At 53.5% G+C, this 15,153-nt stretch overlaps 5 protein-coding genes across 5 annotated transcripts; 4 read left to right on the forward strand and 1 right to left on the reverse strand.

The window, feature by feature from the left end:
* Positions 1–1,276: 1,276 nt before the first annotated feature.
* BDZ83DRAFT_287243 (uncharacterized protein) lies at positions 1,277–4,474 on the reverse strand. Its single transcript, XM_060502168.1, has 6 exons — positions 3,663–4,474; positions 3,422–3,606; positions 2,553–3,356; positions 2,427–2,495; positions 2,340–2,370; positions 1,277–2,290 (listed from the first exon to the last, which is right to left on the reverse strand). The coding sequence occupies exons 1-6, from the start codon at positions 4,230–4,232 to the stop codon at positions 1,319–1,321; spliced, it is 2,631 nt and encodes an 876-aa protein (XP_060365732.1). The 5' UTR covers positions 4,233–4,474; the 3' UTR covers positions 1,277–1,318.
* A 319-nt stretch (positions 4,475–4,793) lies between these two features.
* Positions 4,794–7,033, forward strand: BDZ83DRAFT_618882 (uncharacterized protein). Its single transcript, XM_060508093.1, has 4 exons — positions 4,794–5,410; positions 5,553–5,982; positions 6,050–6,530; positions 6,589–7,033. Exons 1-4 carry the CDS (start codon positions 5,154–5,156, stop codon positions 6,630–6,632), a joined length of 1,212 nt encoding a protein of 403 aa, XP_060365733.1. The 5' UTR covers positions 4,794–5,153; the 3' UTR covers positions 6,633–7,033.
* A 557-nt stretch (positions 7,034–7,590) lies between these two features.
* On the forward strand, positions 7,591–8,698 carry BDZ83DRAFT_287301 (peroxisomal membrane protein 24). The gene is made up of 4 exons (XM_060502169.1): positions 7,591–7,732; positions 7,789–7,904; positions 7,972–7,998; positions 8,067–8,698. Exons 1-4 carry the CDS (start codon positions 7,703–7,705, stop codon positions 8,572–8,574), a joined length of 681 nt encoding a protein of 226 aa, XP_060365734.1. The 5' UTR covers positions 7,591–7,702; the 3' UTR covers positions 8,575–8,698.
* A 2,959-nt stretch (positions 8,699–11,657) lies between these two features.
* BDZ83DRAFT_651106 (NADPH dehydrogenase) lies at positions 11,658–12,839 on the forward strand (the record flags this gene model as incomplete). The annotated part of the gene is made up of 1 exon (XM_060510430.1): positions 11,658–12,839. The coding sequence occupies one exon, from the start codon at positions 11,658–11,660 to the stop codon at positions 12,837–12,839; it is 1,182 nt and encodes a 393-aa protein (XP_060365735.1).
* Positions 12,840–14,004: 1,165 nt separating this feature from the next.
* Positions 14,005–14,908, forward strand: BDZ83DRAFT_576121 (40S ribosomal protein S15; the record flags this gene model as incomplete). Its single annotated transcript, XM_060504894.1, has 4 exons — positions 14,005–14,025; positions 14,197–14,273; positions 14,462–14,758; positions 14,839–14,908. The coding sequence occupies 4 exons, from the start codon at positions 14,005–14,007 to the stop codon at positions 14,906–14,908; spliced, it is 465 nt and encodes a 154-aa protein (XP_060365736.1).
* Positions 14,909–15,153: the final 245 nt, after the last annotated feature.

The raw sequence follows: 15,153 nt of genomic DNA on the forward strand, positions 1-15,153 counted from the left end.
GATACCATTGAAGGATCAATTGCATCCACGCTGTGGAGATTCGCACTGGACTGAGTTCCTGTGCTTGAATCCTTCGCCCATACAATGACCCCGGCTTCCCCTGCGGAAAGCGGTGTGTTCGTAGAGCTTGTCCAATAAACCATCCTGTTCATCCTGTCAGAAATATTGATTCCCTCTTGCGGCTCTTGAGACTCCACAGCACAGGTGAGATGCCAGGGGCCCCAGAAAATGCGAGCTGACATTGGATATGCTGGCTGGTTGGTTGCGCTCGAATCCTTGTCTGGGTACCACAATTCAATCGCTGGTGCCTAACGTTCACCACTCCGACTTCCGCGGTGCCTCTATGAGTATTTCGTCTCGGAGGGTATCTAGCGGCGGTTGTTCCCGTGCTCGCCGTGTGCTTGCATCTACAGGAAGTGGTACTCCGATTTTCGAGTATGTGCCAACAAAGTAACATCTAGTCTCTGAAGTCACCACTTGCACGCGGGCCGTGACAGGACGGGCCGCCTCTAGGAGATGAGACCTAAGGAAGCAACGTATCATCTCCGTGCGCGGTCGACCATGACGAGCAATCGAGGTATTGCAAGGCCTAAGTTTCACCAGAATCATTCCGAAGGATGTCGCATAGAAACATCGACGAAGGTTTACGGACCGAGTGGTGCTTAGGTATCGAGACATGTAACGTTGATTGCACGAATACAGGGCTGGTAACGACTATGACATGGCTTGCTGTGAGCAACGGGCCTGCCCTCCGCGTCGACAACCTCCTTGGCAAGAAACCCCATTGGAACCGGACTTCCATGTAGAGTACCAGCATGGCACTCCTTTCGAGTTCCACGCTCAATGCTCGAGAGCCAGCGTCGTCCATCGCCTCGGATATTACCGATGAAGTCCCTGCGGCGAATAACAACTCACAAGTTGGCTTTCGGCTTTTTCAAACATCAGAATACTGTGAAGGTAATTACGTCCTGACGAGGGCATGGCAATCACACGTCCTCACGTCCTGATCAATGTTGACCCCTTTTGGTATAATCAGCCTTACTGTCCATTACCAGCATTTCCATTACTCGTTGCAGCTGTTCCATCAGGTTCACGCCGTTTGTCGCGTTCGAACTCTTTATCGTCAATCACCTTGACCACTGTGACTTTGTTAGCCAAACCTCAGATCCGCGGAAAACGTTGTCACATGAAAATTGACGCACGCTCTCCAAATACGTCGCGCATACGTCTCTGATACCACCAGCCGACGAAGCTAACAACTGCCATGAACGCTATCGCGGCGATGGCGACCGGCTCCCAGTACGCTGACAAGCGTTAGCTATGCTCTCCCGATAATATCAAAACTTCCAACAGGTAGATCCTTACTAGTAGCAGACTTGATCATCTCCCGGCTGTTTACCGATAGTACTACTGGTGGCCGTCTTTCTTTCGGCTCCAGCCAACGATGTGCGTTGATGAAGCACATGTTGGTGCGGTACACACCCATGATTTGCATCAAGGTTCCCCCTAGGCTAACGAACACTGCGCACAGTCCGAATGTGAATTGCAACGAGTAGTACAACAAGTACCATGACAGAAACCAGTATTTGTGTCGAGCTGACACTGGGTCTTTGATATAGGCCCAGAAAAGCTTGAACCTGTTTCGAGAACTTGTGTTTCCATGCCATGGGGCTCTAGACGGATCATAGAAGCCTCGTTCATCGAGCCACCCTCCTTTCCTGAAGAGGTTCATTGGCCTGGTGGTGTTTCCAGTATTTCCGGTGCGGGTAGCGGCTTCGCCATTACTAGGAGGTCCGACATAAGCCCAGAGCCATAAACCGACCTGTGCAAGCTGAAGGCCGAAGTAAACCAGGAACGTCAGGGAGCGACAGGACAGCCCAATTTGCGGCGTGAAGTATGCCAGCATGAATGCGAACAAGTATGGGATGCCGACGAGGAGCAAGGTGAGAAAGAGTAAAACAAACCAGTCGAGGAGCGATAAAGTGGTTTTAGACCTAAGATACTTCATGTCCCCATCGATTCCTCGGTGACCTGGGAATTCGACGTCGGTAGTTGTGCTGTACACTGAAAGGAGCTGCTCAATCCACAACTTTTTTGTATGGCCACGTTGCCACTGCCATGCGACCTTGTAGCAACTTGGATAAACAAGGTCAAAGGGCAAGAAGCCGAAGACTGGATACGGATCTTCCGGTTTCTCTTTTTCGCGCTCTGTCGCAAGAACTCCTTCGAGAATATTCGGGTTGTTGCCCGCGAGGAGTAGACCAGAGATAATGGCAATATGGGGAATAATCTACTTTCTTGTTAGTAAGGTTTTATAAACAGAAATTGGTGACACCGACCATGTACCATGATCCGAAGGCAATGGATTCTCTATGGGATTCTGTCAGTTTCCTCAACCCCCAAACGGACTTGAAGAGTTGGCCTACGCGATATTTTCATCGCCCAGTTCGTCAAGACTAGTTAGGAATGAGAAGATGAAGCCTCCGAGGAAAAATCTGAAATCGTCAGTAAAGCGAAGAAATCTCACTTTTGAATCATTGAGTGTAACCGACATTACCGGTGCTCCAACAATAGACCCGAATGAATACTGGCAATGCAACATTGTGCGTAATCGCGTTTTGGTCTTGATAATGTTATGGTCGGTCTCTTGTGAACTTGGCCGTGGCTTTTGAATGGTGTATTCTCGTTGCCCAGGTGTCATGAATCGCTTTGCCCGCTGCCGAGGAGAACGCTGCCTGGAAAGATCGTCATCGTCATAAAGTCGTAGATCATAGAGTAAGTTCTCCATGTGGCGCCAAGGAGATGCCACCAAGTCGTTTGTGGATTGACGTGTAACTCCTCGCGCTGCTTGGGTATCATCCGCATTAATCTGTGGAACAGATGCGCTCGGTCTACTGCTCCGTCCACTGCCCCGTCTCCTCAACTCTGTGCCCATGGACGGTGCATCACTGGAGCCTGACGGAGGTGGCCTGTCGTCAGGAGCACTATCTGCACCGCGCCCCCCGGCCTCTTCATCTGATCTCTGCGGTGATCCACGCCTAACAACAGTTGAGGAAGCAGAGAAACCCTCGGGGCCTAGAGCGAGATCTAGGTTTCCAATAAGTACCAGCATGAGACAGCGACATCGCATGTCCAAGGTCAAGTGGCTGGCGTAGATCCTATTTTTGAGAAACTCTAGAACTCGATTGTCCAGAAACGCCTCGTAGAGACCACTGAGAATCATGGGCCCGGCGAAGGCGAAGCAGATGGAGAGCCATATAATTGTGTCGACTGTGACGATCAAGCCTGCTATGATAGCACCGAGAATTGCTGGGATGATGCTTTTGATGCCGCCGATGTCCGCTGTGAATAAGTGGCTAATACAAAATCAGAGCAATTCAACACAAGTAGAATGAGAAAGGGGCTCGCTAGACCAGCGTACCGAGGAACATGAAGCTTGCGACGCCTGGGCACTGATAAGCAGAAAACAACTGCTGGTACCAAGAAACCCGAGAGGGAGTGAAGCCAGGCGTTCAAGTTAGACTTGTCGCTGAGAGACCAGCCAGGACAGTGGTCGATGAACCATTCATATTGGACTCGCACTTCAGGTGCACCACCAAGATGCGCCTACATTCCAGATGAGCTTCAGCAGACTCGGAAATTGGGGCCATGGTAGATCTTACATCGTTATACTTGGCATCACATGGGAACTGACTTCGATTGGCTGCGCTCCGAAGATCACCGGTTGTCAACGCGCTAATATTGGTAACCGTACCGTTGTAGATGATCAGTGTGCCATTGTCGATTCTCAACCCTTCTTCAACGGCCCTGAGGCAGCACCATGTATAATTCTGACCGCCGAGGTAGACATTACCCAGTTTCTCGGGAGCACTCTCATTCAAGTTGGCGAGCTGCCAAAAGACATCCGACGGCTTGGTGACCCCCTCGATATCTTTTTCTGCTCGGACTACAGTCGCAAACAGTAAAAACAAGCTGAAAAAGCGATGCATCGCTTGAAGCAGATCGAAGCAGATCGTACCAGTCCACTGAATATCCGTGGTGAATGTTGGAGAGCAACCGACATCGAGACGACACGAGGGAAATCTGATATAATAAGCATGGCTTGTCGCCCTGAACAGAAGAATGAACATCTTCGAGGTGCCAGGCAGCGCTCCCAGAATCAATATTTCAGCCTCACTTGAGCCCTCGAGCCAATATGATTTTGTCGTGTGACGCGGCGCTGACCACCCCATTGGATGTTCAGCCTGCCATAAGCAGGCTGCACCATTACCACGATGCTTCTAGAAGAGGCTGCAGGTAGAACAGATTAGACGACCAATGATGGGAACTGCAATGACAAGAGAGGAAGGAGACCCGAGAGTGATAGAGATAGAGTAAGAAAACAAGGAGAGAATTGCGGTCAAGATTTTCAGCCAGAAAGAAGAGATGTGATTTCTCTTCCTCCAAATGAGACTACAAGGCGGGAGGCTTAGCATGAGCTGGCAGGGGGCATGCAGCCTAAGATGAGGTGGAGGAGAGAAGCACGGCGGCACTCCACGCCTCTTTCCTCTATTACTCGTCGAAGACAGAAGTATGGCGACGAATCAAAGGCGAGGTGAGATAAGCAGGAATGGTCTAAAGCAACCCTCCGATGTGGCTTCGGCCGGTTGGAAGGTAAGGCCGGAGTTCAAGGTCCACGGAGACTCCTCGGAGACATAGTGCGCTTCGGCGATGCACTGACCCAACGGACACGGAGGAGACGTACGGTCGGCCCACTGTTAGTCGGGGCGACTGTCGTCATTCACCTTAAGGCACAGTTCCAAGTTGTGCCAACAACCAAAGTCCCATGCCGAACCAGGTATATCGTTTACGATTGGGAAATCAGAGCCTCGACTCGACCTTTCCAAGCAAACGAACGGGTCTCGGCATCCCGAACTACCTTATTTCTGACAAGCCCTAGCGAGCTTACTTCTTCACGGTGGATCACGAAGCGGTAGTGCCCGAAGGATCTGACCTCATGCGTTGAATTCGCTTAATGAGGGATCCCTACCTGCCATGTTTTATTCCCAACATTTCCCGTAACTATTAAGCTGGAACAAACCTTCGCCAAGATATCGTCTGTCGTTTTTCAATTCCGAAAACATTGTTCGGAGCTCATATTTCATCGGTTCACAATGGGCTTTATTCTCCAAACGAGCATCATCTTCACCGTGATCCTCGGCGTGGCCTTGCAGCTCGTGCTCAAGGACCCCATCTGGCTGGGCCTGGGAATCGGCAAAGAATTCCAGCCTCTGTCCGACTTCCCCTACTCATGTCGCCGCATCGAGGACCCAAGACTGCAGGCATGCGAGGACATGTGGTTGTCTGAGGCCACGCGCCAGCTCTTTCTCGCCTGTTCCGATCCTCTCTCCCGTCAGCAATGGCTACCAAAGTACGTGTTTTTGTTTTCTCTGAGCATCCCCCTCCCATGTCCGCACCCGTCCCGTATCATCGCCCCGCACCCCGCTCCCGTTCCCGGGCCGGAGTGTGTGATCCGGGAAGGCAAACTAACCTCACCCCGCTCCGGCGTCTAGCGCACAGCACATGAACGCCTCGGGCCGCTCCACGCGGGACGCCGTTATCGCGCTGGACATTGACAGCCCCAAGAGCGATGCATTTGAGTACCGCGTTCTCGAGACGCCTGGGTTCACAGGCACCGTCGGCGACGGGCTGCTCCAGCTCGTAGGGATAACGGGCATTGACGCACCAAAGGGCGACAGGGTCGAGATCCTCGTGGTCAACAACGGCCCTTCTGTCGACCCTGTCACTGGCACTCTCCTGGACCAGAAGAGCGTGGGCGCCAACTCGACGATTGAGGTCTTCGAAACAGGCCCTAAGGCGATGGGGATGAAGCACGTCCGCACGTTTGCCAGCGCCAACATCTCGACGCCGAATAATGTCGCTGCATTGTCTAGCGAGGAGTTTTACTTTACGAATGCCAACGGACCTCACAAGGTCGGGCTGGTAAGCGACAAAGCATATGTATTGATCAAGATAGAAATAGGTTCAGCTGATGCACCGTAACTTGTAGCAATTCTTCATCGGCCCCTTGATGGGCGACGGCGACGTATCATTCTGCTCTGCCTCGAAGGGATGCAAGCGCGTCTCCGAACGTCACCGCATGCCCAACGGCCTCGTCCGCGGCCTCGACGGCCTCATCTACGTCCCGAGCTCCATGGCGGGCGGCGTGCAGGTGTTTGAAGCGCTCTCAGGCAACAACGGTAACGGACTGAAGAAAGTAGCCGACATTCCCGTGCCCTACGCCATCGACAACCTGTCGGTGGATGGCAAAGGCGACGTCTACGCCGCCATCTTCCCGCGGGGCATCGAGATACTGCAGGCGGCCAAGGACCCGCTGAACGCAAGGCCCAAGAGCGCTGCGGTGCGCATCCGCAAGGAGGGGGAGGGTGTCTACGTGTGGGAGAAGATCATTGAGGACGGGCTTGGGGAGGTGTTGCCTGGGTCTACTACGGTTGTGCACGACGCCAAGACGGGGAGATTGTTCTTTGGTGGTGAGTGCCGTTCTGCCTCTGCGTTTGGATGTGTGAATTGTGTGGCTAACTGACTTAGGTGTAACATCGCCGTTTATTGCAGTCTGCGAGCCCAAGATCTGAGGGTGAATTGAGATTCGATGCCGTCTCTGGCATGAATGTTGACTGTGGAGTTCATGTCTATACAAACTAGTAGTCTGTCATAGTGAGATGCCGCAGCTTTACCTCCTTCAAAATCTCATGTCTCTAAACTCTTTACCGTTGCGCTGTGAGTTGGGATTGAGATGAGAAGAGACGAGTACTATTGGTGCTGCAAGTCTTAAGCACATGTGAAGAAATGGGGGTCCAAGGAATGCTCATGCCGCTACAGCGGTACTGGCGCCAAGTGGGATTCACATGGAATTCATTCACACGTGGGAGGCCCAAGACATTAACTGACTCTTACAATTGTCCCTACTTATCATCAATTCTACACCCGTTTCACTCGAATATGATCTTCAGTTAGGGCTTGTTTATTCTCTGCATGAATTATCATGAATTAAAGGATTCGATCAATTGTTCAAATGCTTGTAATTACCAAGAGTTGAATGGCAAAGTTGTCCTGTCACAATTGGCATCCGCCATCACATGCCAAAACCCCCCAAACACCACGACGTTTTCCCCAGACGGGCGAATCCCTGGAAGGCTTAGCGGCGCGCCGGCCCTGCGTCATTGGGGCATGTGGGGGAACCGGGGGTTGGGAACAGGCCGTCTCCAGCGTGACTCGCCCAGAGCCGAACCCAGCCAGATTTCACCTCTAACCGTGGGACCAGACAGGTCCTGGGGCCGAGGTACGGGTACCGTCCACCACTCCTTGCCGCAAAGGTCATCCACCGCCCATCGACAACCACCACCACCAAACGACTCCCGACCACAACTTGTCCGTCTCAACTTCACACACCTCCGTTCCCCATTACCTCCGGTCCGAACCCTCCTAGTATTCTCCCCCGTAGACGTACTCTGTACTTGTCGCTCATTTACTGCCTTTTCAAAACGATCGCGACCTCTATGCGCTGAGTGGAAGCTTTGTTCAATCGAGAGCGACCCTCGTCGTCGCATTCCGTCGTCTACTTACGGAGAGTACGAATTGCCGAGGCTAGGCACTGCGACCGCCCACACATAGAGGCAACACCCAGATAACGACCTTTGCCAACATGTCGCTCGCCGCCCTCGACGGCCTCAAGGTAGAGCTAGCTATGTGAACGAGAACAAAGGTGCGTGAACTGACGCGCATGTACAGGCCGCAATCGAGCGCATCGTCCTCGACCCCAAGTACCACGACATCCTCGCCGTCGTCAAAGGCGCCCGCAATGGAGCCGTCTACGGCGCAAAAGTCCGCTTTCCTCATGCCCTTGTGTATGTAGTGCAACCTTCAATCCGCTCTCATGGTCGAGTCAAAATGCTAACTTCAGGCCCTCTACAGCATGATATTCCTCTTCCGTTCGGGAACGTACGTGACCACCCTCCTCTGCCCCCGCGAAAGTACCTCCCGGCTAACATAGCAAACCCTTCAAATAGACTCCGCCAAAAAGCAGGCCTCGTCTTCCGCGCGACCCGAACACACGCCCGCAACCTCGCAAAGTTTGCGACAATCTACAAGCTCACAATGTACCTCCTCAAAAACTACGGCCCCAGCCCGGGCAAGGAAGGGCCCTACGACTCCTTCTTCGCCGGCCTGCTGGGCGGCTACATCGTCTTTGGCGGGCGCTCCCCGCGCAGCGGCAAGATATCGAGCGTGAACCAGCAGATTGTCATCTACGTCTTTGCGCGCGTCGTCCTGGCGCTCGCCCGCCTCGCCGTGGCCCCCGGCAAGGGCCTGCCCGTCGTCAGCCGCGACGACGTCTCGGCCAAGATTAGCTACTACGCGTGGCCCGTCTTCGCGAGCACGAGTTGGGCCATGGTCATGTACCTGTTCCGCTGGCAGCCGCAGGAGCTGCAGCCTAGTTTGCGCAGCAGCATGACGTATATTTACCAGCAGAGCAGCGAGTGGGACTCGCTGAGGAACTTTATCTGGCATAACAAATAGATGGACCGGTGCTTTCTCATTGGGAGTTTCTGGTGGGTTGGACGGCGTGTACTATCAGACGATTTGGCGTTGGTGGCGAGCTGTTTTCGGGTCTGGCTTTTGTTGACATTGGATATGGTGAACGGATGATGAGATACATCTTACGGAGAACTCTGGTGGGATCTTGACAGCTTCGTGACATGGCATTATAGACCGATCTATCGCTCATATACAAGTACGATTCAGCTTTTATCATCTATCATCTAGGGCTGATCTGGTCATGTTTGCTGCCACTTGCTCGAACATGGGTATATCACACCCAACGCGGATTTGGAAGTCCAGCTATGCACCTCGAGACTACGTGTATTCATCAATGGAAAACGGCCAGACCGAACCCAACTGATCCATACCTCTCCGCACATCATCAAGGACATGAGGCTAAAGGTATATAACTCCCCTCAATTCCATTTCCGCCACCAGCAAAAGCAGGCGCCCCTCTAGGTCGGGGGGTCTAGACAAACTGGGCTGGGTGGTGGAGTGGTCCATGGTCAACAATCAAAAAATCGCCAACCAGCCTTACTCGACGACAGGCTTAGCGCATACGAGAGTTCCCGAGTTCGAATCCCAGCATGAGCACCAAGAGATGTAGCAATACCGGTGGTGAACTCTTTTTTTTCTTAGATTTTCGGGAAAGCTTTTCGATGCCGGACTCAGACAGATTTTGATAGGATCTTAGTCTCTGCGTGGGATGACATGGTATTCTTATTTTGCCCTCGACATGGATCACCGCGCTGAAAAAGGTCATCTTCAATAGCACGGAAGTGCGATGTGGAATTATCGACCTTACTGCAGTAGAATGGCGAGAATTTGGGTGTGTTTCTCTACCTCATTTGGACAGACTCCCGTGGGCCAGAAGTCGGACGGCGGAGAAGTGGATTCGACCTTGGGACCCGCATAGACTGCCCCTTACCTTACCTTTGTTATGGCGTCGGGACAGGAGGAGAGAAGGAGAGCCCCGCTGTTGCGTTTGATGCTTGCCGTGAAGGAAGGTTTCGGCGCCTGGGGACAGACGGGTGGGTTGTTTGGTGTAGGGCTGTCGTGGGCTGTTGCATAGATAGGCGTTGATGGCGAGGAGAGTGAAGAGACAGGGGATTTTGGTGCGAAGGGACACCTCAGAGGGCGGAATGGGAGTGAGGATCATGGCATGTGATCTCAAGATTGATATCAGTGGGCTGGAGGTGATGTTCGTCTATGCATAGGTACCGGATATTCGTGCGTCGTTTACTCAGGTTTGATTGTGGCTCGTAGTTAGCTGGAGTAGCGTGATGTCGCTATAGGGACCGGTGGACGTTGAGCTCGGAATTGAAGCCATCGTGAGATTCCCTTATTGTACCCCTGTCTGCTGCAGAATGTCAAGTGCAGGGATGAAGTTCCAAGTGGGCTCCATCGCAAACGGTGTGGCGTGTGGCTGAGGGAAATCTTAGGAGTTAATAAACGCCACTGAAGCTAATCGCCGACAACCAAGATCCCGTCCATCATCCCAGACCTCGGACTGGCAGACTGCAGTTGCAAGAAAAAGTTCTCTCACGACGGGATTATCAATCATCTGCCCACGGTAGACGTCTCCATTTTACGTACTAAGGCAGCAATTGCCATGGCATTCCGATCCAGCCACGGCTTTGAGATTACCTGATCTAGACCCTCGAGCTTCGCCTAGCAAAGTACAACTCGAACAGGCTTCATCCCACTCTCAGCCAAGTCGCCGCGGGCTCTTGATGAAGCTTGGCCTTACTGTTATTTGTTCCCGGCAAAATCCCGAGGTCCGGTAGTGCGGCAGGATGATGGTGTGTGGGGCAGGTATCTGAATCGCCGGGCCGTTCGCCGCAACCTCGTGGCATTTCTCAGCACGTCAGAACTTCCCGACGAGTTTAAGGTTGTATAGCTCTGTTCCTGGTTCTTGGACTTGTGTCAACGCCTCAGAGACTTGGAATGGAGGCCGGCAAGGCTACATTCAGGCTTCACAATTGGACACTGAGCAAGATTGAGTGTTAGCTAAGGTACTGATCACCACCGGGACGTCACCAAGCTCTCTGCGCCTCCTACCATTTTAAACCCCCTCGCTGCGCGGCAACAAGTTGAAAAAGTCACAAGCTGTCAAACGCGACCCCACCGGCACCCACGCGCCCCGTCTTCGTTGCCTCGCAGTCTCTGGCCCCCTCTGCCGTTCATCGTACTATACGATTTCTAAGCAGAGCCTTGAAAAACTTCGTCTGCCGACGTGGCTGCCCACCCAAGCCTCGAAGAGAGCTCGGACGCTCAACCCGCTTTTGGCAATATCGGGCCCAATTCGCCTTCATGATTCGTTGCCTTCTAGGTTATCGTCTGTCATCGTCTTTTTGCCCACACGGACCCATTCCGTTGCGGAGCCGCAGTTCTTTCTACACTAGTTGGGAGACCTCGTCCAAGGGGTTTCGATACATTCGAGAACTTTTCCTTTTTGCCCAGGAACACCGCGTGTAGCGCCCTACAGAGTACCTGGGATTATTCAGACTACCTTTGGAGTGGTCATTTACCCAACCCATATCACCCCTATCCCTTCACATCATGGGGCAGCGCAAGGCACGAGCACCATAACCCGGCTTCGGTTTCACCGCTCGGAGAGTGAGCGGATCTGGTGGCTCGCTGAGAAATGGACGGCAAGGCGTCGGACCCGCTCGCCGAGTTGTCGCCGTGTACGACGGAGGGGAGGTCATTTCTAAGCCTTCCAGGGCCACGGGAAAAGTCTTTTCGCCCAATGGATCAACAAACTCATTGCGGGAAGATCTAGCTGTGGGGGCGAGTGCCGAGGACTGCTCATGTTCCTGGTGGGACTCTCCAGATGATTCCACGACGATGCCGTCCGTTGTGGACTTACACCAAGTCTTTGGGACATACAAATACTCTCAAGATCTCCCTCTTTTCAAGTGAAGAACAACATCAACACACGCAAACATCTTCTTACATCTCTCTAATCTACAGTAAATCTCATCTCTCTACTTCCATTTCAACTGCATTTCTAGATACCCCCTTTCGACTTTCGAGACTTACCCCTCCAAACATTCACAATGGCCGCCGAGAACACCAAGCTCTTCCAGCCTCTCAAGGCCGGTAAGATGGAACTCGGCCACCGCGTCGTCATGGCCCCCCTCACCCGCTACCGCGCCGACGACGACTCCGTCCCCCTCGACCTCGTCTCTCAGTACTACGCCGACCGCGCCTCGACCCCGGGCACCCTTATCATCACCGAGGCCACCGCCGTCTCCCCTGCCGACGTCGGTGACCTCGACCTCCCCGACTTCTCCACCCCGGCCCAGATCGCCGCCTGGAAGAACGTCTTTGACGCCATCCACGCCAAGGGCAGCTATGTCTTCCAGCAGCTCTGGTCCCTCGGTCGCGCCGCCGACCCCGAGTTCGTCCGGGGCCGCGGCTTCAAGTACTGCTCCTCCTCCGACGTTCAGATGACCGGCCGCCCCTGCAAGCCCGACGCCCTGACCGAGGAGGAGATTTGGGAAAAGATCAACAACTGGCGCGTCGCCGCCCGCAACGTCATCGCCGCCGGCGGTGACGGCGTCGAGATCCACGGCGCCCACGGCTACCTCGTCGACCAGTTCACCCGCGACTCGGCCAACAAGCGCACCGACAAGTGGGGCGGCTCCGTCGAGAACCGCGCCCGCTTCCTCCTCGAGATCGTCAAGGCCGTCGTCGAGGAGGTCGGCGCCGAGCGCGTCGCCCTGCGCCTGAGCCCCTTTGCCACCTTCCAGGAGTCATACTCCACCAGTCCGGACACCTGGGAGCAGACGGCCTACATTGTCCGCGAGATCAAGAAGGCCGGCCACAAGCTCGCCTACCTCTCCCTCGTCGAGGCCGTCGGCAACCCCGTCAACTTGGGCATCGTGCCCCGCCAGGTCACGGACGACGTCCAGCCCTTTGACGAGGCCAAGCCCCAGACGCTCGACTTCATCCTCGAGGAGTGGGACAACATCTCCCCCGTCGTCGTCGCGGGCGGCTACCTCGGCGACAGCGCCCGCTGGGCCGTCGACGAGCGCTACGCCAAGTGGGACGTCGCCGTTGCTTTCGGCCGCTACTTCATCTCCAACCCGGACCTCGTCTTCCGTGTCAAGAACAACGTCGCCTTCACCCCCTACGACCGCACTACTTTCTACAAGAAGAAGAGCAACGATGGCTACAACACGTACGAGTTCAGCGAGGAGTACAAGAAGGTCAACGGTGTCAACGGCTCCGCCTAAGTTTTTTGTTACTCAAAGGTGCTGAACGGACGGGGTCTGGGAATGGTATAGGGGATATGGGCATTTACATGCATAGCATTGGAGTTTTTGGATTTGGCATGATAAAAGATCTATGAGGGTCGATATAGATATACATGAACACAACTTTCTTTTTGTCTACTTTTATGCATGCTGCATGTGACGGAGAACAATGCCCGAGGGTACCAGTCTGTTTTAAACACTTCAAGGGTCCGGTGATGATTTGTTTGACTTACATCTTGGTTCCTGCGTAATGTTGCCTAGCATTCACGTCATGGCTTGATAGCAGAGAATCTCGCCATATTGCCGACCTGGCCTAACAGCCACTTGAGGATGCCATGGCTCGGTCCAGATTGGGTTTAGTATTTCCCAACATTCACTACGAGATATGCATAAACAGGGTCGTCTTACAAGACGTGAATGCCGTAGAACCATGGTTCCCGAGGCTAGGTCTATGAATAATTAGACAACTTCATCATGATGACCGTCAAAACTGATGAGGCGCTCGTGCTTTCTTGTGGCGTGCTACTGTAAGTTGTCGGTGATCTGTGTTAGGTGATTTGTAGCTCGCCCGATGCATCGATTCAGAAGGGACCCGCAGACTGCCCATACTGACCATATTCTTACGGACGCGTAAGGTAAGTAAGGTACTGCTAGATCTAATCCCATTGTGACAATGTAAGCTTGACCGCCAACGCCAAAGAAATGGGTGCTGTGTCGGGTCATTAGTCATCAAAGATGATATCGCAGTTATCTCATGCATACAGGGCCGGATGCCATCGTGCATTGGTAGAGCACGGAACAGTCTCAACGGCAAAAGAGGAGCTGGCAAGGACGAAATCGGTGTCTATGTGGAGCAAAAAGTCCGGTCGGCGGCCGGAAGAAGAACGGGAGACCTTAGGCCCGTGCGCCCACCCGCCTTCACCAAGCGAATTTCAACCAAAAAGATCACATGACGCGGTAGGAGGGCAACCGAACCCTACCAAAAAGTGCGAGTGGGGCGATTGATTCGCAGAGAAGCGAAACCTCCAAGCGACTGCAGCCCCAGCACCCTTTCCAAAACTTCGACACCACCGGCAATTCAGCTTATTCGCCTTCGATAGACCGCATCGAAAGCGAATTCCCTGGCAACTCACAACCCGCAAAGATGGCTGACGACCCCGAATACGTACGTGCGAATCTCCTCCTGTGTCCCTGAGCGATGGAAAAAAGAAGAAAGCAATTTGGAATGGACGCGCCCGCGACAAGGAAAAAATGGGGGAGGAACTTGTTGCGTGGTGGCGTAGGCTACACATCTTGGAACAGAACAGTTTTTGGCTGACTGGATGGACGCATACAGAACGCCGAGGAGGCTGCCGAGCTCAAGAAGAGAAGAGCGTTCCGCAAGTTCCAGTACCGCGGAATCGACCTCGAGGCGTACGTTTGCCCATATCCCACATCCCACCACCATCAATCACACGTCGCACCCCACGATCGACGAAGACCACGATGATTTCATCACCATTCTCCCTCTCTCCACCTACCTCTACGATCCGAAGAAACCGAGAATCAATCGCACCACATGAGGGGAACAGTCCAAGCTAACATGTCTTCTCGCCCCATAGTCTCCTTGACCTCGACTCTGAGCAGCTCCGCGATGTCGTCCACGCCCGTGCCCGCCGGCGCATCAACCGCGGTCTCAAGCGCCGCCCCATGGGCTTGATCAAGAAGCTCCGCAAGGCCAAGCAGGAGGCCAAGCCCAATGAGAAGCCCGACCTCGTCAAGACCCACCTCCGTGACATGATTGTCGTCCCCGAGATGATCGGCTCCGTCATTGGCATCTACTCCGGCAAGGAGTTCAACACCGTCGAGATCAAGCCCGAGATGGTTGGTCACTACCTTGCTGAATTCTCCATCTCTTAGTATGTGCCCCCCGCCCCTTGCCGATTATGCTGCCTCGACGCAGCAATGTGCCTCGAAACAAACGCTAACAGTCTACCAGCCGCCCCGTCAAGCACGGAAGACCCGGTATCGGTGCCACGCACTCTTCTCGTTTCATCCCCCTGAAGTAAGGGAGAGTATGGTTGTGGGCTGTCTATGGGAGGTTCTTGCATTCAAACGGGCATCAAGGCGAAACGGGAAATGGTTTTGGTAGCAAGGCAAGGCCGCTATCATGTTGTTTGGGCGATGATAGTTCAATACAACATCGTTGTCCGCTAAAAAGTTTGAGCCTCAAAATGGGAATGAATTCAACGAAGAGATACCAAAAGTACATTTCACTCTTCCACCTCTACCTTGCTGTGACGTTTGGCGACTA

The sequence above is a fragment of the Colletotrichum acutatum genome (assembly GCF_030867785.1).
Source record: "Colletotrichum acutatum strain CBS 112980 chromosome Unknown BDZ83scaffold_39, whole genome shotgun sequence".
Taxonomy (NCBI): domain Eukaryota; kingdom Fungi; phylum Ascomycota; class Sordariomycetes; order Glomerellales; family Glomerellaceae; genus Colletotrichum; species Colletotrichum acutatum.